The sequence below is a fragment of the Barbus barbus genome (genome assembly GCF_936440315.1).
Source record: "Barbus barbus genome assembly, chromosome: 26".
Classification (NCBI taxonomy): Eukaryota; Metazoa; Chordata; class Actinopteri; order Cypriniformes; family Cyprinidae; genus Barbus; species Barbus barbus.
Genome location: NC_136754.1, coordinates 3,928,956 through 3,952,466, shown reverse-complemented (window position 1 = coordinate 3,952,466; position 23,511 = coordinate 3,928,956). Strand labels below are relative to the sequence as shown.

Here is a 23,511-nt window from a genome sequence, read left to right as displayed (position 1 = left end):
AGCCTTTTGAATTACGGGGACATAGGCAGTGTCCTCATAAACCACCTTCATATTGTAATACCTCTGTCATACCCATGTCATTATACAAATTTGTGTCCTCATAAACCACATAAACATGCACACACGTACACACGCACACACCTCAGAAATCAGTGCTTATGTTGCAATGGATAATGTTTCATTTTTATCTATACTGAAAATATTTAAGTGTAGTGTTTACTTTTAAAAAATTTCACTCAGAAATTGCAAGTGCATTTCTCAAATCATTATAAACATCAAGTAACACATTGAATTAAACATGAAATTATGAGGTAGAAAGAATTTAAAGATTTTTTAATGCTTTTTTATTTACAACTTTGAAAAATCACTCACGTGCACATTTAATAGTAAAGATTACAGATCACATATACACAAGAGACATACCAACTTGCAAGTCAGCAAATACTGATTGTTGAATTTATGTTTGAATAACTGTTCAATAAATAATCATCTGGAAGCACTATCTGCATTGCCAAGAGAGCAAAACTGCGTGTTTCCATGGTGATTTAAAATAAATGAACCACACCTCGGTGCTGAATGTCTCCTAGCAGTAACCTTTGATCCCAGCAGTGACCTTAACTTGACCTTGAACTAGGAAAAAGAGAGACAATGACCTTGACTCATGCTCTGCAGCAGCTCTGTGTGCATGTGAGTGAGTGTGTGTGAGTGTGATTGCCAAAACACTATCTTGTTTTCTTGAGTAATGCTCAGACCGATTTGATGAGTGGCATTCGGTCAGGTTGAATTCACAGTGAGCCATGCAATACCACCAGCTACGCTTGAGGCTTTGGCTAGATCCTTCTCTAACTAGTCAGGAGCCTGCTTACAGTATCTGCACTTTTTTTGTTGTCAACACACACACACACACCTGACCTCCGGATGACCTCTATGTGAAACATGTGCATGCGTTCCTGTGCAACTAGACGCATGACATAACCAGTACCTGGTGTATACTTTACACTGTCTAATGAATCCAAAAACCACACGCATAAAATATGCATACTTTTGTTAGTGTGTTTTGTTTGGTTTCCGTTAGCAGTCTAAAAACCTTTCTGTGGGTCAGTTATCGCATTGCAGAACCCTTAAAACCACCCATGCTTTAACAACCAATGTACATTTGTGAAATATGGGGTTGAAATTACAGTGAGCTTGAGGATATTGCATTTCCCCTGCCAGCTGCAACTCTGATTGGTGTGGTATAGGAGTGACATCATCACTGTGAGCAGCCAATCGCGTTCCTCTGAGTCTGAATCAGCTGTAACCTACAGCAGAATTCTGAGTAAAACTAAATAAAGAGTGAAAAACCCAACAATGCTGTTTGATACACAGCCCCCGCTCTTTAACTGCAGTATTGGAGGGAGGTGGCTAGTTTAACTGTGTCACAGGCATTCGCAACAATACCAGCGAGAATGCAGGTACCATCGCAGGCTGATCGTATCACACCAGCAAGTAGTGCTCCCTATTCAGTCATAGGGATCAGGGAAGAGAGACGGCAATAGTCAAAGTGTGATTTGACCATGACAGCTGCTGTCAATGATAGCACATCGGTGTTGCTGGGTAGAAAAAGGGGTGTTGCTGCCTCATGTTGATTGAATATGAGAGTGTCACAGCATCACCACTGGAATGGAGGTTCATAATTACAACCATTGACTGTATCCCAGAGGGGGACTTCACAAAACACTGATCTGACATCATTTATCTAATCTTGTCATTTTCAAATCTTGTGTCATACTAATCAGCATCACAATATCAGCTCACTAGTAGGCTACGTGTATGTATATGTACGTGCATTGCATCAAATGCAAACATGTTTGCATGTACATGCATTCTTTTTTGTCTTACAACGTATCCCTCATTTAACACTGATCATTAAAAAAACTTTGTAAGCTGAAAGGTAATAGGTCAAAATATCACCAGAATTGTGTATTCGGCAAAATGCTAATGAATTATTGTTATGTATTCTCTTCTGTAGATCTGCATTACATTATAAATGCAAAAAATAAAATGTTACCATGTAAATAAATTCTTTTCTGTCTTATAATTTAACCTCCATTTAACATTGATCATTTAAAAAAAAAAAAAAACTTTACTTAATCACTAAAACTGCATATCCAGCAGAATTTTAATGGCTTTTACATGAATTATTGTTGTTGTTTTTTGTGCATCTGCATTACATCATAAATACTAAAAAAAAAAAAATATTCAAAACATAAATATGGATTTCGCACGCCTATCATCATGGCAACAGCAGCCTAGATACGTGTCAGATATTGCACACAAACTTCACCATATACACACACACCTCAGTAAAGACAAATCACAATGAAATGTTTTAATATCTCAAGTGATCCTCCTAGATTAAAAGGAGAGCAAATTTAGATTTATGCTTGAAGGGACAGTTCACCTAAAAACACTGTCACTATGTTGTTTTTAACCTGGATGACTTACTTTCATACATAAAACGCAAAGCAAACCAGTTAAACAGAAGGACAATCTCAGTCACCATTCACTTTCACTGTAAGCAAAATATACAATGTTAAGTGAATGGTGACTAAAACTGTCATTATGTCTAACATTCGCTTTGTGTACCACAGCAGAAAGAATGTCATGGGAGTTTGAACAAGAGTAAATGACAATACTCATTTTAAAAAGAGAATTGTGCTTTTAATAACCATGATTTTTCTCCCAAGCTAAAACATCTAATCTCACGTGTCTCCTTTAGAGTTTCTCAAAGTGCAATGTTCTCATATTTCTCATGAAATTCTTCCAGGACTTAATTATTTGAGCTATGCGAATTCATTTCTAATTCTAAACTCCTATCTCTAATTTCAGGAAAAAAAAAAAAACATCTGTGGCAAAGTTGAAAAACATAAACCAATGGACTTTTTAAATCAAAGTTCAGGAGCATCTAACTCACTTTCTACCGACATCCACCTCCACTTCTGTTTCTACTCACTTCTATTAAAGCATTCCTTAATTAAGAAGTCCAGAATATCTATTTAGAGCTTGAGTGGAGTCTTGAGCCCTCCATCATGGTTAACAAGCCAAATGTGTTTACCTTAATCTCACTCAAGGATAAACACCAGAACATGCGAAAATCTCAAAGCTGTAAAAAGAGCAATAAAACGATCCCGTGGTCGAATTCACTGTCTCTAAGGAGCAGGCCGGCTCGATGCTATAGTGTAAGGCACACAGGTATAGCTTCCATCAGCACACGAGCAGGTGATAAAATCACTCCTCCGTCACTTTTTACAGAATACAGCATTTAATAGGAACCGAATAGAGACGGTTCAATTATTATCACGTGTGTACCAGAATTAATTAAGAACTTGGAGCAGAGCGAGAGAGAGCGAGAGCGAGAGAGAGAGAGAGAGAGAGGTGGGGTGGAATGGGTAAAGCAGAGTAACACCCAAACGCACCAAGCATTCCCTACCCTATGGGAGAGGACGTTAATATTTGAGCAAGCAGCCCAACTCAAATGCAATTTCCACCTCTCACTTATTTCATTTCGCTGAACATCTCCACTGCGCCACAAACACACGCAGCTCCTGATGAGCATCAACGCGGCGCACAAGCGCGTAATATGACCTACAGCATCAGCACCAGCACAAACGTGCTATGCTGGCAAAGCCATACTGCAGTGTGTGCCACAGTATACATCAAACAGGCATTCAGGAACGATTCTAAAAGTCAAAAACGCAGGCTTACGCGGCGCCGCAGGTACAGGAATCACATTGCACAAACTGATTGGGGAAAATACGCTGTCATAATCCCGTTTCAATTTTTACATATCCTCCCATAGCAACATAAACACATAAATGGCCTAGACTCGCACCGGCAAACCCAAGGTGTGGGGTGCGTTTTTTTTCCAGCTCTCCGCACCATTTGCAAGATGCGTCTTTTGCTGGAGTGTGTTTATCTTTTGCATAAGGTGGAAAACACGCGCGCGCGCGCCCCCGTCATATACTGCTTGTTAATGGAAAAAATACATGCATGCACGGGCCGGTTGCATATGTGTATATTCGGTCGTTAAAAGGCACGATGCGCTCGGATGTCATTTCAAATGCATGTCTTACCTGGAGCTCGTTTGGCGCGGCCGTCGCAGTTCGCCTGCGCCCAGCGTCAGAGGCTGCAGGACGCTTCAGCTGAGCATGCCTATATCAGCGGGCTCTCCTCCTCTCTACGCGGAAGAAGAAAAAACGGCGTTGGCGAAAATGGTTTCTCCCGAAGTGTGCGCGAAGTTTATTTTCCTTCGCCCTCGTTGACGTCAGACGCACGTGAAATTGCTGCTTGATTTGACATTTAGTGGAGCTCGGTATGCCAGCGCTAATGCGGAGCCTTCCATGGTGGTGGCGGAGTGTGTTCTGATGTCAGGAGATCTACAGCGAGCGGGGTTCAGTTCATGCTAGGTGTGCACACACTCTCGGAAATAAAGGTTCCAGCCCTTAAGGAGAACCTTCAAGTTCCACCAAGAACATTTTTTATGCTCGAGCTCGTCAGAAATACATCTACTGGTGCTTGAAGGGTCTGGAGAACCTTTAATATTATGCGAAGAACTTAATTCATGTTTCTTGAGTGTTAGAATACCATCAATGTTAAAGAACCCAGCTGTCATTTGAAGTAATCTAAAATATATCAACTTTTAGCCTGTAGAACAATCTATCTATCTATCCATCTACACTCACCGGCCACTTTATTACACCTTACTAGTACCGGGTTGGACCCCCTTTTGCCTTCAGAACTGCCTTAATTCTTTGTGGCATAGATTCAGCAAGGTGTTAGAAACATTCCTCAGAGATTTTGGTCCATATTGACATGATAGCATCACGCAGTTGCTGCAGATTTGTCGGCTGCACATCCATGATGCGAATCTCCCGTTCCACCACATCCCAAAGATGCTCTATTGGATTGAAATCTGGAGACTGTGGAGGCCATTTGAGTAAAGTGAACTCATTGTCATGTTTAAGAAACCAGTCTGAGATGATTTGAGCTTTGTGACATGGTGCATTATCCTGCTGGAAGTAGCCATCAGAAGATGGGTAAACTGTGGTCATAAAGGGATGGACATGGTCAGCAACAATACTCAGGTAGGCTGTGGTGTTTAAACGATGCTCAATTGGTACTAAGGGGCCTAAAGTGTGCCAAGAAAATATCCCCCACACCATTACACCACCACCACCAGCCTGAACCGTTGAGACAAGGCAGGATGGATCCATGCTTTCATGTTCTTTACGCCAAATTCTGACCCTACCATCTGAATGTCGCAGCAGAAATCGAGACTCATCAGACCAGGCAACGTTTTTCCAATCTTCTTTTTTCCAATTTTGGTGAGCCTGTGCGAATTGTAGCCTCCGTTTCCTGTTCTTAGCTGACAGGAGCAGCACCCGGTGTGGTCTTCTGCTGCTGTAGCCCATCTGCTTCAGGGTTCGACGTGTTGTGCGTTCAGAGATGGTATTCTGCATACCTTGGTTGTAACGAGTGGTTATTTGAGGGACTGTTGCCTTTCTATCATTTCTAACCAGTCTGCCCATTCTCCTCTGACATCAGCAAGGCATTTCGTCCACACAACTGCAGTTCACTGGATATTTTCTCTTTTTCGGACCATTCTCTGTAAACCCTAGAAATGGTTGTGCGTGAAAATCCCAGTAGATCAGCAGTTTTTGAAATACTCAGACCAGCCCATCTGGCACCAACAACCATTCTACGTTCAAAGTCACTTAAATCCCCTTTCTTCACCATTCTGATGCTCGGTTTGAACTTCAGCAAGTCTTCTTCACCACATCTAGATGCCTAAATGCATTGAGTTGCTGCCATGTGATTGGCTGATTAGAAATTTGTGTTACCAAGCAATTGAACAGGTGTACCTAATAAAGTGGCCGGTGAGTGTATATATGAAGCTAAATATTGTATATATGAGTGAAAAAAAGATTTTTATAAGAGAATAAAAAATAATAATTTGCATGCATTTATATATAATATACTTTATATAATTTGCATATGTGTGAGCAAATTAAGAAATTACACACACACACACACACACACAAGAACTTCATCTCCAAAAAAAAGTAGGAAAGAGATCTTTTCTAAACTTTTACATTCATGCATTTAGCAGATGCTTTTACCAAAAAAAAACTTATAGTGCATTCAAGGATTACAGATTCACGCATTAGGTTCAGATTGACTGTCTTTGCCTGCATGTTAATGACTTGCTACCAAAAAGCAAATTACATTATATAATATTCCACATGGACAGGCAGAGAGAAAGTCCAAAGTACTGTACGTTTTGAAACTGCCCATCTGAGCATGGAAATTCTGATATCTGTCTCTCTTGTGTATATAACACCATACCCATTCTCTGAGGGACCGGCCCACTCACACACACACACACACACCTCATCACCATGCAACACTGACCCAGAATTCCCGGTGCTCTTGATCAGATCAGCACGGTGCGAGCGCTATCCACAATGACACTCCATAGAGATTCTAGAGGTGAAGGGAGAGAGAGAAAGAGCCTGGATGTTGTTCACATGCAAACCTCCCAGCATGCCCTACATGAGGCGGTGTCACGAAAACATGCATACAAATTACCAATAAAATATACAAGTCTAAGTTTCTTAAATTGAAAACAATCATTTATATTATGCGATTCATTTTAACATAACTATAGCTTGTTGTCAGAATAAACTCAGTTTGCACAAACCATTGAAATAGACCACAAGAGTGTGTTGCAGCAGGCCTCTGTAGGGTTTCACAAGCTCATGTTGGAAAAACTATGTCAGTATTGTAATGAAGAGGAAAGGCAAGGAGGGGTACATTGGACAGAAAAGAAAGAGAGCAAGGGAAACGTAATGCAAGATATAAAACAGTGTCTCTTTTGTTTATAGTGTTGCAGTTTTCTTTGTTCTGAACTGACTTTGGGAATCCTGTGCCATTTTTACAAGTTCCAATGCGTAAAATGGAACTGAGGTAAGAACGTTCTTACTGATAGCTGAAAGCGCAATCAGATTACTCAAGATATTTCATAAACAAGGTCAAAGGATGAGTAAAAGTTTGTGAACGGTGGGCGTTTTAATTCTGCTGATGTTTGTGTAGAGTGCTGCGGGCGCAGATTCAGTGTGGGCCTGGCTATAAGCCGTTCAAAGACAACCCCACTGAGCTTTGGGGCTTATACAGATCTGTAGGTCTGTTACTATGTAGAATAGTGAAATGATGAATCTGTGCACTCAGCCTCACTGTAGCCACTGCCCTCTAATGGCGCTTCCAGGCCTTGCAAGGCAACTAAACTGCAGAGATGGTCTTATACAGCACATGGAGACTTCATGCAATAACCTTGCATCTTAAAGGAACAATGCAACGTCTATTTTTATATGATCAGTGTGCTATAAATACAGCGGATATGGTGAAACACTGAGGCGAATCGGTGAAACAGAAAGGACCAGGAGGAAGATGCCAAAGGACGAAAGAGTCAGAAGGTCAGAGAATAGTCAATACTTTAACATTTACCCATAATCTCACTGGGTTAAGAAGAGGACACTCTTTGCACATTTGTGCATGTGGAAGTGATGGTGAATATAGACATTCAAATATTTAGAATTAGAACTAAACAGATTAGTGCTCAACCCCTTTTATAGTCCTAAAAATGTATAAATGTATCTGATTAGCTCAATGTATCTTTAGTTCATGTAATAAAATAGTATCAATATAGGTGAATTTGAGGTGGGACTATTTTTAGCAATTCTGTCTTGCATTTCCAGTTTGTGCCACTAGTGGCGCCAAATTACAAACTTCAGCTTAGTGTTTTTAAAGTGCCCCCATTATGGGTTATGAAAGGTTCGTATTTTGGTTTTGGGGGTCCCCAACAACAGGTTGACATGCATGCAAGATCAAAAAACGATTCATTTTTCCAAACCCCTCTTTTCTTTGCGTGACGCTAATCTGCGGTGATTGGTCGATTTCATTTAAAGCAGTGTTTGTGAGCTTTTAACGCTCCAAAGGCGGCACCTAGTGGCAAAGAATGAATTGGCATTTTCATTCAGACCAACGCAAAAATCAAGTTTTTCTTAGGTCTGCACGCGCAACAAGTGGGCGGGTAATATGCTGATATTTCATGTTGACATTAACATGAAATGGCTTGGGATTCGTTATAAAAAGGACTCTTTTAAATTATTCAGAGTCGATTCTTTCTTTTGAGAGACAATAATACACGAGGTGAGAGAGACAATATTATCGAGAGACAATAATTTATACATGGTGCACTTTAAGATTTAAAACTTTGCAGCATGTTTTCATTCACCTAGAGCTGTGTTACACACTGCATGAAAAGTCATTTTCAAAAAATCATAATAGCATGTCAATCGGAAACAGTTCATTCATGGAACTCTCTTCTAATGAGCTGATGATCTGAATCAGGTGTGTTAAACAACAGACATGCAAAATGTGCAGAGCGGGGGGGGGCACGAGGACTGGAGTTGAAAACTGCTGCTTTAGAAAATGAGTCGGGGTACCAAAACAAACTTGTAGCCAATCAGCAGTAAGAGCATATCTACTCATGATGCAGAGGAGATAGCGCTCATCAGTGCACATGAAAGGACATCAGCTGAGCCGAGCGACAACAGAAAGATAGAGATGGCAGATAAAAAAAAAAAAAAAACTAAACAAAAGAGGGACATGTCTGCGGAACAAAAGAAGGCTTACACCGTGTCTACACCAGACATGACAGTTGTCCTGTCTCGGTCTAGCTACACTGGATGTGACAAAGCGACTGTTAAAAATCATTTGAAATTTGTGTCAATATGTCATAAATAGAACGCGGTAGCAGTTTACTGTCGGGGTTTTGTCGTGTCGCGGCACGGCATCCACTGTAGACAGCATCACTCATTATAATGAGTTCTATAGTAGGCTACTTTGTTGCGCCACGCCACTCGTGTCTGGTGTAGACACGGTGTTACGATAAGGCAAGAAGTAGGACCCGTGTAAATATCGGATCAGCTTTCCAGCGCTGGAGAGAACTCAAGGAACGGGAAGGCCTGTGATCGGACAACCGAGGTTGCTTTGTTCTTGATAGGTGAGTAACATTGGTTTTGCTTGGTTTCACAGAACTAATCGTTGTTGTACATATGTGTGGGGCGGAGCTATCAAATTAGAGGCGAGACCCTTTTGGGGTACAGGCGTGTTTGTTTTGGTGATTTCAAATGTCAACATTGGCTACCAGAAATCACTTACCCCACCTTTAAGACAATTAATTTCTTTAAACATTCAATGTACACATCTTAATCACCAGACATTAGGTTGAATATAGTTTTATTAAGACTTATAATACAGAAATAGTAAAGCTTAAAAACACATTTAAAAAATTTCAACAGCAGCAAAAGCAAGAGGAGAAACCTGCATGAGAGCAGAGTTTGTGCTTATCGTATGTGCTAACGACATTCAAGTGAGCTACAAACCACATACAGGACAGCACACGCTAGAACACTTGGGGAAAACACACAGTTTCTCTCAGCCTGATTCAAACTCAATTTTTAAAGGTGCGCTCAGAAATGTTTCCCTTATTTTAAAAAAAAATTACATAAATGATTGTTAATTTTGAGAAATATGTTTAAAATATCATCATATGAGATAAAGATTCATATTGGTAGTCTAAAGAAATCACTACTTTTAATCACATTACATTACATTGAATTCACCATTTCCAAAAAAAAAAAAAAAAAAAAAAAAAGCAGCAAAACTGTTTCCAGCACTGATAATAATAATCAATGTTTTTTGAGCAGCAAATCAGCATGATTTCTGAAGGATGCTGAGAATTCAGCTTTGCATCACAGAAGTAAATTATATTTTAAAATATATTCAAATAGAGAACAGTTGTTTTAAATTGTGATATTTCATATTATTACTCATTTTTGATCAAATAATTACAGCCTTGATGAGCATAAGAGACATCTTTAAAACAACAAAAACCTTTGAACTTTCAAAATAATTTAATCATGGATGTTGGCAAACATTTCTACACTGGCACTAAAGTGAGAACTTCAACACCAGAATAAGGAAAACAAATATTAGTGGGTGGACCTTAAATTCATTCAACCTCTTCTGAACTTTTACCCTTCTGAAGTGAGTATACTGAAATTGAATTGAGTTTATATAATGATACATTAAAAGCTTTCATTAATAATAAAGGTTCAGATTGACTGTTCTATGTAACACACACACATTACTCTACACAAACACACATTAGTGCATCGCTCATGACAGTGCTATCTACATTACATGTCAATGTAATGTATTATTCTTTAGCTTGGGTTGAACAAATAATTTTGGTTGGAACAGCATGCAGCTACGCTAATTATGTCTCTATTGTTTCTCTGTTTCTGGTAACCTGGAATTAGGAATCTCTTAGGAACACCTTAAGAAGAGATGATGCCAACCCCTCAGAGGATGTCAACCCTCAGACAACATACAGAATTACCCAATTTTGCCATAAGTTAAATATATTAAGTTTCTACAACATATAAATATATTGTAGAAACTTAATTTCCTGTAAAGCTGCTTTGCAACGATTTGTATAGTAAAAAGCGCTATACAAATAAACTTGAATAGAATTGAATCGAAGGTTTTCAGCATAATTGTGTAAAATTAACATGAAACTGGTTTCTTCAACATATGATGAATAATAATAAAGTAGGACTGATAATCACACTGAGAAACACTACTGTCCCAAAGGAAACTAGAAAAGAGAGAAATACTAATTAATTATGTGTTAAACTCTTTTGGCATTAAAGAGACCATCAGAAAAAATATATAAAACTCAGCCTTTGACAAACTCTTATATTTCAAAATCTATTTCTTATTAAAAGTCTTTTAAAAATGACAACTGCAACTGTTCCCTTTAACTCGAACATTTCTGTGATTGTAAAAAAACCCTGTTTATTCGGCGATGTTGACGTTTCATTAATATCCCATTTTCTTTATTAGGTTTATTTTGGTTGTATGTTTTTGTTGTATGCCTATGGAAAATATGGAGAATTCACTGGTCCTCTTATTTTTGTCAAGCTTGTTTCCTTTGTACAGCTCGATCTCAAATAAAGCTTATGCCAAAAAAACTATTGGACCAAACCTCTTGACTAACTTAACCAGCTTCACCAGAAAGATCATCCACAAACCAGTCCGGACCAGCATGGGAAGAGACCATGACCAGCTGGTTTAAGACGTCCCTGGTTGCACCATATTAGTTAATGTGCCAAAAATGGCCTGTTGAAGTGTTTGAAATATTCACTGGTTAATTTCTTCAATCAGCAGCAGTAACAGAGCAATGAGTTATTTGTTGCCAAGAACACATTTGAACTCCATAAATAAGAGATACAAAGAATAGCAGTGTGTTTGCATTCAAACAGCTGATCAATCACAAGATGATGTTAATTTCTACATTGATTTAATTAGGAAGTTGAAAAGTTGCAATGACCTAATAGCATTTAATATCTATGGTATTTGAATCCATTTAAGCCATTTATCTTCTAGATCCACTCACATAATGGCATGACTTTCCCAGGCTGTTCGGCAGTCGTGAATGTGTACTAAATTTACCACCGGCTGACTCTTAAGAAACTAAAGCTAAACTCTGCTGTGATGTTGCAAATTGGAATGTAATGTCGCCATAGTAACACGTTCACTTCTTTTTCAGGTACATGTGAAACTAGCCAACGTGACAACTTGCACTGACTTGTTCTAAAAGAAAGATTGTTTTAAAAATAGTACCGCTCTGGCTGAACACTTAAGAAAGAAAGGCAGTGAAACGTTAAAGACGGTTAAGTTTACTCAAATGATTGGCATGACAGACATGTTAGCTTGGTTCAAAACCTGGCGAGTTGCCTATGTTTAAGTCACATTAAAATGGATTGTTTACCCAAAAATGAATATTATGTCACTTACTCCACTTATTCCAAACCTGCATGAGTTTCTTTCTTCACAAAAGAAGATATTTTGAAGAATGTTGTTGCTGTTAGCCATTAGTTGGAAAAAACACGATGGAAGTCAATAGGGAACAGAAAGAGTTTGATTACTCATATTCTTAAAAATATCTTCTTTTCTGTCAGCAGAAGGTTTGGAACAACATGAGGGTGAGTAAAATTAAGACAGAATTTTCCCTTTAAGGCAGGGGTGCCCAACTCTGTTCCTGGCGATCGACTGTCCTGCAAAGTTTAGTTCCAACTGTTTGATTAGAGTTGGAGCTAAACTTTGCAGGACAGTCGATCGCCAGGAACAGAGTTGGGCACCCCTGCTTTAAGGCAACACCGCATGTGTCCTTCACAGGTTTTATTTAAGTTAGGATGATGTCTAAGTAGACGGCAGACAGTGAGGCATCTTACTACTTTTTGAAATAGAGCTACTGTGTGAATTCAAAGGCAGCGTTGTTGTAAAACATCAAAAGTGAAGATTTAATCTGACTGAAAACACAGCAAGGAGATGCTAGGATTTCCCCCTTGGGGAAAGTATTCTATGCCAGGCATTAACGACTATACATTTAAAAACTCTAACTCGAAGAAGGAGGCTTGGATCGCTGAACAATCCAGACTAAAGTTACATTTACATATACTGTGGTTCTCCTTCGAAGATTTTCCGTACCTTTTTACATTCTTGCATCCTTTTAAGCCTCAGACTCTGATTGGTCAGTGGTCACACTGCCGTTCTGCTCTCCCACAACCGATTGGTCCTGGGTATTTGTAACTCCGCCCACAGTAAATGTTGGCCCGTCTCCCTTCCTGACAGATTCTGAATCGGTGGACTTCGCTGTTTGCTCAGTCAGATTAGGCCCCTCCCATTTCTCTTCATCAAGCCGACTGGAAATCGACCAATAAAGATGAGCGTCCAAACGGGCGGTAGCCAATGCCAGCTCTCTCGCAGAACAGGAGGGCGTGTCCACCTTTAAAAGATCATAAACAACTTTAGTTAGTTATTTAAAGCATTTGTCCAAAACCAAGTCGGGGTATATTTGTAGCAATAGCTAAAAATACATTGTAAGGGTCAAAATTATTGATTTTTATTTTATGCCAAAAATCATGATGTTCCATGGAGATATTTTGTAAATTTCCCTTTTTTTCCTTTTTGTAAATTTTGAAAAATTGACCATTATGACTGGTTTTGTGGTCCAAGGTCACATATTTTAAAAATAAATAAATAAATGAAATTCCTAAATATAAATATTAATAAAAAATAATAAAAAAAACGAATTCTCAAATATTCTTAAATATAAATATTGACTAATTATCACAATATTTATTTAAAAATGTACATAAACATCTATATATAAATATCAATAAAAAATAAATATTAACTACATATAATGACAGTATTTCTTTAAATAAATTAAAATGGTTTATTAATTAAATAAAATTAAATAATTTTCTAATTATCTAAAACATTTGATAAATATCAACTAATGATCACAATATTATTTATTTATTTACTTATTTATTAATTCATTCATTCGTTTAAATGGTTATTTTAGATTTATACAAAAATACTCTTTGGGCCAATGGATCGAAAGTGAGAATGTGATTGTGTAAGTAGTTAAATTTCTTCCAGTGATGTGCATTTATGACTCATCCAAAACTATAGCAACAACTAATGTAGAATTTTTGATCCAATACGCACATAAAGTCCCATAAGTAAAGAGATACAGTATCTCTCTGATTTTGCTCTATAATAAAGTGATGGTCAGCCTTGCACAGACAGATGATTATTACAGAGCCTTTGAACTAGCTAATACAGTGGTTTCAACATAAATTATTTTATAGAAAACTGTATATTTGAGCACATTTGTTACTCCACATAAAAACATTTAAATGTAAATATTAATTTAATAAAATTCAATATTACCTAGATATCACAATATTATTTCCCTTTTTTAATATAATATAAAATGGTTTATTGTAGCTTTGGATGGATTAGATTGCGCACATAAAATCCCAAAAGTAAAGATAGATATTTCTGGGTCTGCTTAATAATAAAGTGCTGGTCAGGCTTGTACAGACAGATGATTATTACAGAGACTCTGAAGCTAATACGGTGGTATCAACATATATGAGTTAATTGAAAATTTTGTAAGGGATTTAGGGGAAAACTATATGAGAGATGATGCAAACTGCAAAATGAAACCCAGATATGCTGATACAGCTACTCACCAAACAACTAAATGCATGCAAATTAAGTTTAGCATCATTATACTTTTAAAAAAAGGTTTCATAGCAATAGATTTTTGGTTCCCCAAAGAAAAGAAAGTTCTTGATGCAACTGTTTTTTTTTTTTTCGTTTTTTTTTTTTTATGCAGAGAACATTTTATGTAATCTAAAGTACCTTTTCCACTATAAAGAATCATTTGTGGAAAAGCTCTGTGAATATTAACGGTTCTTCATGGAGCCATAGATGCCAATAAAGAACTTTATTTTTAAAAGTGTACAGAGGCGGACAGTAGTGAAGTATTTTTACTCCGCTTTAAAAGTACTGGTGTCTGGACTTTATCAGAAAGAAAAGTGTCTGGACTTTATCAGAATGTTTTTCTTTAGAAAACTTTACTTCACAACATTCCAAAGAATAATATTGTACTTTTTATTGCACTACATTTCATATTAAATACAACCTGAATTCCAGAAATGTTGGGACATTTTTTTAAATTTGAATAAAATGAAAACTAAAAGAATTTCAAATCACATGAGCCAATATTTTTTTTTTTTCACAATAGAACATAGATAACATAACAAATGTTTAAAATTAAAAACTTTACAATTTTATGCACAAAATGAGCTCATTTCAAATTTGATGCCTGCTGCAGGTCTCAAAATAGTTGGGATGGTGGCATGTTTACCATGGTGTAGCATCTCCTCTTCTTTTCAAAACAGTTTGAAGACGTCTGGGCATTGAGGTTATGAGTTTCTGGAGTTTTGGTGTTGGAATTTGGTCCCATTCTTGCCTGATATAGAGTTCCAGCTGCTGAAGAGTTTGTGGTCGTCTTTGACATATTTTTTTTTTGTTTAATGATGCACCAAATGTTCTCTATAGGTGATAGATCTGGACTGCAGGCAGGCCAATTCAGCACACGGACTCTTCTACTATGAAGCCATGCTGTTGTAATAGCTGTAGTATGTGGTTTTGCGTTGTCCTGCTGAAATACACAAGGCCTTCCCTGAAATAGATGTCATCTGGAGGGGAGCATATGTTGCTCTAAAACCTTTATATACATTTCAGCATTCATACTGCCTTCCAAAACATGCGTGCTGCCCATACTGTATGCACTTATGCACCCTCATACCATCAGAGATGCTGGCTTTTGAATTGAACGCTGATAACATGCTGGAAGGTCTCCCTCCTCCTTAAGGCCTTTCCACACTGCGCATGATGCGAAAAAGCGAACGAACGTTGCTTTCACACCGAGCGCGAAATGAATGTTCGCCTTCTGCTAATTCACGGCTGCATGCTAGGGGGCGCCGAACAACTATGCATTTTTCCTCAGATATGTATCCGCGTATATGGATTTAACATCTAAATTAAGATAAACAAAGTTTGGTTCTACACCAGAAACACGAGCTATCTATAATGCTTACAAGAATAGGCTACATCCTAAAAAAATATAATTAGAAGTACAATAAGCATCAACACTTGAAAATGTATTTAATTATTAATGTATTTGCTTACCCACTTTAAACCATCATCGAGTGCTTGTAATGACTTCTAATTGTGATTTATAGTTGATTTTGATTCTATAATAATAAGCAGACACATGCACTCTTTGTTTGTTTAATAACGCTACACTGTTAATATTAGTCATAAACATCCTTTATTGCTATGAAAAAAATACTATGAGCTGGATACAAAACACATACAGAAATTGTATTGTCATAATCATGTCTATCTGCATTCATATTTCATGTGCAGAAAAATGTTTCACTCTATTTTATTTTTTAATACGGAAGATCTAGAGAGTGAACGACTCATAACACTCGCGCACGTGGAAGAAAACGGACGGTGCTCAACAGATCACATGATTCAATGGAGAATTATTAGAAATTATATTCTGTATGAAGAACATGTGAGAATAAATCTGTTCTCAAATTCCAACGATAACAAGAACTCATCATCCACTCTTCTTCTTTGTTTGTTTACATTAGTTTTCGAAACAGCGCCACCCTTTCGTGCAACAGCAGCTGCTCTGGTCACGTGATCCTAGCTCAAATGTTATTGTACGGCCCGTGTTTTCGCTTTGCGAAACTGAAAAGATTCGTCGGACTGGACGAAAAAAAAACATTCGCTTTTTCGGTGCACGAATGTTCGCGGTCTTTGTGGAAGCATGCTTAGGAAGCTGTTGTTTATTCCAGCGCGTCATCGCGTGCGAAATTCGTTTAGCTTTTTCGCGCTCGGTGTGGAAAGACCTTTAGTCTGGAGGACATGGCGTCCATGATTTCCAACAAGAATGTCAAATTTGGACTTGTCTGACCATAGAAAACTTTTCCACTTTGAAACAGTCCATTTTAAATGAGCCTTGGAACACAGGACACGATGGCGCTTCTGGACCATGTTCACTTATGGCTTCCTTTTTGCATGATAGAGCTTTAGTTGGCATCTACAGATGGCACTGCGAATTGTGTTTACCAACAGAGGTTTCTGGAAGTATTCCTGGGCCCATTTAGTAATGTCAATGACAGAATCATGCCGATGAGTAATGCAGTGTCATCTGAGGGCCCGAAGACCACAAGCATCCAACAAAGCTCTTCGGCCTTGTTCCTTACGCAGAGATTTCTCCAGTTTCTCTGATTCTTTTGATGATGTTATGCACTGTAGATGATGAGATTTGCAAAGCCTTTGCAATTTGATGTTGAGGAATGTTGTTTTTAAAGTATTCCACAATGTTTTTACGCATTCTTTCACAGATTGGAGAGCCTCTGCCCATCTTTACTTCTGAGAGACTCTGCCTCTCTAAGACATCCCTTTTATAGCTAATCATGTTACAGACCTGATGTCAATGAACTTAATTAGTTGCTAGATGTTCTCCCAGCTGAATCTTTTCAAAATGTCTTGCTTTTTCAGCCCTTTGTTGCCCCCATGCCAACTTTTATGAGACCTGTAGCAGGCATCAAATTTGAAATGAGCTCATTTAGTGGATAAAAGTGTACAATTTCTCAGTTTAGACATTTGTTATGTTCTCTATGTTCTATTGTGAATAGAATATTGGCTCATGAGATTTGAAAATCTTTTAGTTTTAATTTTATTCAAATTTTAAAATTTCCAGAATTCGGGTTGTATAATTAGAAATCTATTACTCTCTTACTTTTACTCAAGTAAAAGTAATTCAAAGATTTACTTGAGTACAAGAAAGTACTACATTTTTAATGTTCTTAAGTATTAAAGGTAAAACAAACAACAACTTTTATTTATGAAATGTAGTGCAGTAAAAAGTATGACATTATGCTTTGGAATGTAGTGAAGTAAAGCTTTCCATATAAAAACACTGATAAACTACAGGTATTTTTTAAATATACTTGAGTAAAGTAAAAAAATACCTCACTACTGTCTGCCTCTGAAAGTGTACAGCAGAATCTCAAATGGACCAATTAGAAATTCCCATTGTACACCACATACCTCAAATGTGTGGTGAAAAGCCCCATAATCAATGTCAAAAAATCCCTCGGCCAGCAACATCATGGGACTGAACCTGTGACCCCATAACAGCTCTTCAGCCAAGTAAGAGCTCCGTGCCTGACAGGTCATTCCTGTAGATCAGAATATACCCGTCGATTACTAAACACAAATCAATACAACACATTTCGCATGATAAACCTGAGTATTAGTGTATGTACCTGTAGCTTCTACCATCCCCTCCAAGATGACCACAATCTCAAAGTCCTCTTTCTCCAGCTGTGCTTGTGACACATCCCAGAATGGAGAGCGGGCATCGATCTCGTGAGAGATCACCAACGGAGACACCAGGAAGAGACGATCATCCCCCGTCTCAAAACCCACACTGATATCCGTCTGATCCAGTGGTATAAACTCACCTAAAGAGAAAGACAACAAAACAAACAGTTCTGATTAGAGAATGTTCACACCATGTCTTTGTATGATATAACCGGCAGGTGGCGCCACTTCATCAGTAAGTGCATGTGAGGCTGCTGATGTTGCAGATGAGTCTGAGGCTGGTGAATGCTGTCTTACCCTCTTGTGTCTGTTTGGATTTGATAAGCTTGGCTCTCATGTTGGCGCCCACAATGTGGGAGGATCTCAAGTCCCCGACGCGAAACATCAAACACAGCTTGTCATCCCGCAATGAGATGACAGCATTACGAGAGAACACCAATGTCTCGGCACGCTTATTCGGCTGGGAGATCTTCACAAACATGCAACCAACCTAGTGGCAGAAGGAGAGAAAGAAGCTAGGTGATTTTTACTTTTTCTGAGTCCAGCTCAGAGGTGTTGTTTACATACTATAAAAAAATTTTTTTTAAATAAAACAAAGATTATTGGAGTATTTTGTTTTTTCCAAGAAAATAAAATCTCAAAATCTCATGTTAATTAAATGTGTTACCTACCATTTCTTAGTAACTATTTGTGAAATTTACTAGCAATTTCTGAGTGAAAATTATTTCTACAAATTTTTCAGTATATTTATTCATACTTCAAACGAGCAGTTTTTATTTTACTTTTAGTTGAAGTTTTATTAATGAGTTCTTTTTTTATAAGTTTTTTTATATATTTCTATTTAGCATTAATTAATTATTTAAGATAGTAATTTTAGTATATAAACCTTACACCAATTTTTTTTCAGTCCAACTGAAATAAAATAAGTTGAAGTTTATCTTGGATCTATTTTAAATTTCTAGTGAATAATAATAATAAAAAAATACAAAGAAACAGTAACACATTTAAGAAAGACTGAAATAGTATTTTCAAGTAAAACATTCCAATAGCCTTTGTTTTATTCACAACTCATTAGAAAATCAATTAACAGTGTCCTTTTTTAAAGGTGCTATAGAATGCATTGATACAATATTTTAAATCGTTCGCTGATCTCTACATAGAAAGTATGTGGCTTAGGTAAGGGCAAAAATTCTCCAGAAACGGTTTTACATGTTCATTTACAACCCTAGGATTTCTCCCTAGAATGATATGATCTGTTATTACCTTATTTGGAAGGGTCATGAATAATAATGTTGAGCTCTGCTCTGATTGGCTGTTTCACAGTGCTGCTCAATGTTGAGCTCTGCTCTGATTGGCTGTTTCATAGTACAGCTCATTTCAGTAGCTCACACAGCAGGAAGGAAACACAGGGAAAATATATATTTCAGTACTTTGAAAAAGCATCAAATATGTCATTTTGAATGGACTGCTATCACATTAAAGTCAAAGTTACTAAATATATATATATTTTTTTTTTTTCATTCGGCGGGTGAAAATTTGGTGACTTTGGAAAAAAGCAGCACAACAACCACATGATTTGAGGACAATTATGAATGATATGTAAAAGTTTATAAAGTTTAATGCTAAATAGAGATTAGTACTCAAATCTCTAACCCCAAATATGAGTTTGTTTGTATGTTTGCCTTCACAAACCCCACTAATTAAAAATAAAGTGAAAATTAATTTAATCCGTTAATCTGGGTTTAGAAAAGCAGATACTAGAGGACATGGCATTTAGAGAGAGTATGTGTTGTGTTCAAGTGTGTGTGTGTGTGAAAGCAGCCCCTGGGGGCAACATTTAAACCAGGACATAGAGATATAAATGAACTCATCATAACCACAAAAATACATCAAAATAGGCCAGAAAAGAGATTGCAAAGGGGGTTGAATTTGGCAAAAGGGACAGAATTAGAAAAGGAGAAAAGGAAAGACACAGAAACAGAGGGAAAGGGTACACACATCTGTGCTCCAAAAGGCATGACACATTTGCTCTTGGTTATGGATGATATAACTCAGTAGAGCACAGATCAACAAACCAAAGGCACGTGCAATGAAAAACACTGCTTTTCCAGACCACATCATACATGGCAATCATGCGGCACTTTCTACAAAAAGAGTGCAAATAGTACTTCAAATGTACCTCAAAACAATTATTATTTTTAACAATTAGGCAGTGAAAAGAGATGCTTAACCGTCACAAAATCATCAACCTCAGGAGGTAAACTAAATATTATATGTGCTTTAATTTTCTATTTATTTTGCAACCCTGTTACCAAAATCTGAGACATGCACCCATATGTGTGATTTTGTTATTTTCTAAAATAATACAGAATACAGATGAAAAAAATAAATAAGTAATTAAAAAAAAAATCTAAATAACAGTGTTTCAAAATGAAGGTAAAAAAAATACATAATTATGTACATACAGTACAGTACACACATAGGGACTTGAGGTTTTACCAAGTATATACTAATGCCATAAAAATATATAGATAACATTATTATACTGAACAAAATTATAAACGCAACACTTTTGTTTTTGCCCCCATTTTTCATGAGCTGAACTCAAAGATCTAAGACTTTTTCTATGTACACAAAAGGCCTATTTCTCTCAAATATTGTTCACAAATCTGTCTAAATCTGTGTTAGTGAGCACTTCTCCTTTGCAGAGATAAATCATCCACCTCACAGGTGTGGCATATCAAGATGCTGATTAGAAAGTATGATTATTGCACAGGTGTGCCTTAGGCTGGCCACAATAAAAGGCCTTTTGTGTACATAGAAAAAGTCAGTCAGTTCAGTCAGTTCAGCTCATGAAAAATGGGGGCAAAAACAAAAGTGTTGCGTTTATAAATCTGTTCAGTGTAATAATATTTTTGATAAAAGAAAATGTCAAAATAATACAGTTGCAAAATTAAGATAAAAAATTACAGAATATATTGTCATTTTTATAAATAAAATAGTATTTGTATTAAATAATGTTAAGTATTGATATTAATAATATTACATAATACTAATATTAATAATATAAAGGTAGCATATTATTAATTCATTTTTTGTTGTTATTCTTATAATGGCTGGGTTTGATTAATGGAGTCAGCATTACAATTTTTTATAAAAATGTAGAAAATATAATTGCACAGCAAAGTAGATAGAAAAATAGATTGCACAGCAAAAACACAAAATTCGTGACTCTTTTACCTTATTTTAAAAAGCAATTGGATGCCAAAGTGCACCATGTTTTTGTGGAAAGTAGCGTATATTTGATCTTACCATGAATGCATTGACCATAGATCCCAGTATGGCCTGTAGCAGGAGTAACATGGTGCCCACTGGACACTGGTCAGTGATGACACGGTAACCGTAGCCAATGGTCGTCTCGGTTTCAATGGAGAAAAGAAAAGCAGAGATGAATCCATTAACATTATTGACACATGGAGTCCACGCCTCGTCCTCCAAATGATCCAGATCACCCCTGCCATAAGAAAGAGGAAGGGAGAGAGATCATCCAACAGCAACAAAGATGTTTTGTTTGTGAAAATGTGTCCTTGTCTTTTTTTAAATCACGCAGTCTCCTTTAGTAAATTGGCTCTTGCATCTTTCAGAGCAAACCGGAGCGCTTGTTCTCAAGTGTCCACCCACACAGATTAACTGTGTTCATATCTAGCATGGACAAAAATGACAGAATGTGGACGACACAAATCCACTGCAGCTATGAGCAGAAAACTTGATTGAGAAGTATTCCTCAGGGAAGAAGTGATTTATATTTTTGCCAATATCAAAAACCATTCTGATTTTCTTTATGATACCTGTTATTTAAGTATTATTTACATACACTGAAAAAATACTTTAAAACTAAATTTTATTCAGAACTTCCTAGTGATTTTTTACAAAAATACAAAGAAACGGCAAGTAACATTTAATTAAACATGAAATTTTGAAGTAGAAAGACTGAAATTTCATAATATTATGTGCTATAAATATATATGTGTGTGTGTGTGTGTATGTGTGTGTATATATATATATATATATATATATATATATACACACGACCCTGGACCACGAAACCAGTCATAAGTAGCATGGGTAGCAGTAGCCAACAGCACATTGTACACCAACAACACATCTCCAGTCATAAGGGTTAATTTTTTGAAACTGTGATTTATACTTCATCCGAATAAATAAGCTTTCCACTGGTGTATGGTTTGTTAGGACAGGACAATATTTGGTAAAGATACAAATATTTGAAAATCTGGAATCTGAGATTGCAAAAAAATTAAAATATTGAGAAAATTGCCTTTAAAGTTGTCCAAATGAAGTTCTTAGCAAAGTTTTGATATATTTACTATTTCCTAAATTATATATTTCCTAATGATTTTTGGCATAAAAGAAAAATCGATAATTTTGACACATACAATGTGTTGTTGGCTACTGCTACAAATATACCCATGCTACTTATGACTGGTTACGTGGTCCAGGGTCATGTGTGTGTATAAATAAATATATATATACACCTACAATTTTACATGCTTCAAAACATTCTTGTAAAATAATGTATACAAGTTTAATAAATATATTATATTATAGCCAATTGTTACCAATTGTCACAAATATATTCTGGATTCTTTATTTACTGGGGGGGGGGGGTCTGATTTGGCATCCAAAAATAGAGTCTTATGGTTTAAAAGGTTAAAGGATATAAAACTGCATGTTTGTGTGTTCTTCATACCTGCAGTATGCAATGAGGTACCATATTGCTCCAAAGAAGAGCCAAGTGACTGCATACGCCATGACAAAGACCAGCAGAGAGCATCGCCAGTTCAGATCCACCAGAGTGGTGAAGATATCCGTCAGGTAGCGGTACGTCTCGCGCATGTTACCGTGCTGCACATTACAGCGGCCGTTCTTCTCCACATAGCGCTGCCTCTTACGCTTGCTGCGCCCTGGAGAGAAACACAGGAAAATTAGAGCGAGTAAAAAAGGACATAAAAAGTAGACAAATACCGTCACTGAGTAGCTTACGACAATCCATATTAAAAAAAGTGATGAAGTAAAACTGAGTGAGACACATCCAAAAACTAAGAAATGGTCAAACTAAACTGATAAGCAGAAGAACAGTGACATTATGTTCCTGTAGAGGTGTTAGAGTAGGTCAGTCTGTTTCATTACAGGTAACAGAACTAAATCTTTGACAGCCACCGACTCCTACATCATCTAAAGTGATTGAGTCTTACCCCATCCGAACCTGCCCCTCTCTTGCCCCGCCCCCTGAAGTTTCTTCCGGGGCTGATTGGCTTGCGCCTCCCTCGCAGCCATCTTGTCCTGAAAGGACATGTTGTTATTGGTCGATGGCTGTGTGGGTGGGGCTGTCTCCGTGGTTACGACATTCCCCAGCTCCTCAAATGTGTTCTGTCCATCGGTGGGCGGAGCATCCTTTGGGGCCTCCTGCACAGGCTCCTCCCCTTTCTCAGGAACCGGGACGGCCAGGGATTCGGGGCACGAGGAGAAGCCGGTGTTGTCCAGTGCCAT

The 23,511-nt window shown here is 37.3% G+C and overlaps 1 protein-coding gene across 1 annotated transcript; it reads right to left on the bottom strand.

Annotated features, from left to right (window-relative positions):
- Positions 1-12,682: 12,682 nt before the first annotated feature.
- kcnj9 (potassium inwardly rectifying channel subfamily J member 9) lies at positions 12,683-23,511 on the bottom strand (the record flags this gene model as incomplete). The annotated part of the gene is made up of 7 exons (XM_079379235.1): positions 12,683-12,958; positions 17,668-17,798; positions 17,886-18,083; positions 18,241-18,433; positions 21,256-21,457; positions 22,712-22,925; positions 23,217-23,511. 7 exons carry the CDS (start codon positions 23,509-23,511, stop codon positions 12,683-12,685), a joined length of 1,509 nt encoding a protein of 502 aa, XP_079235361.1.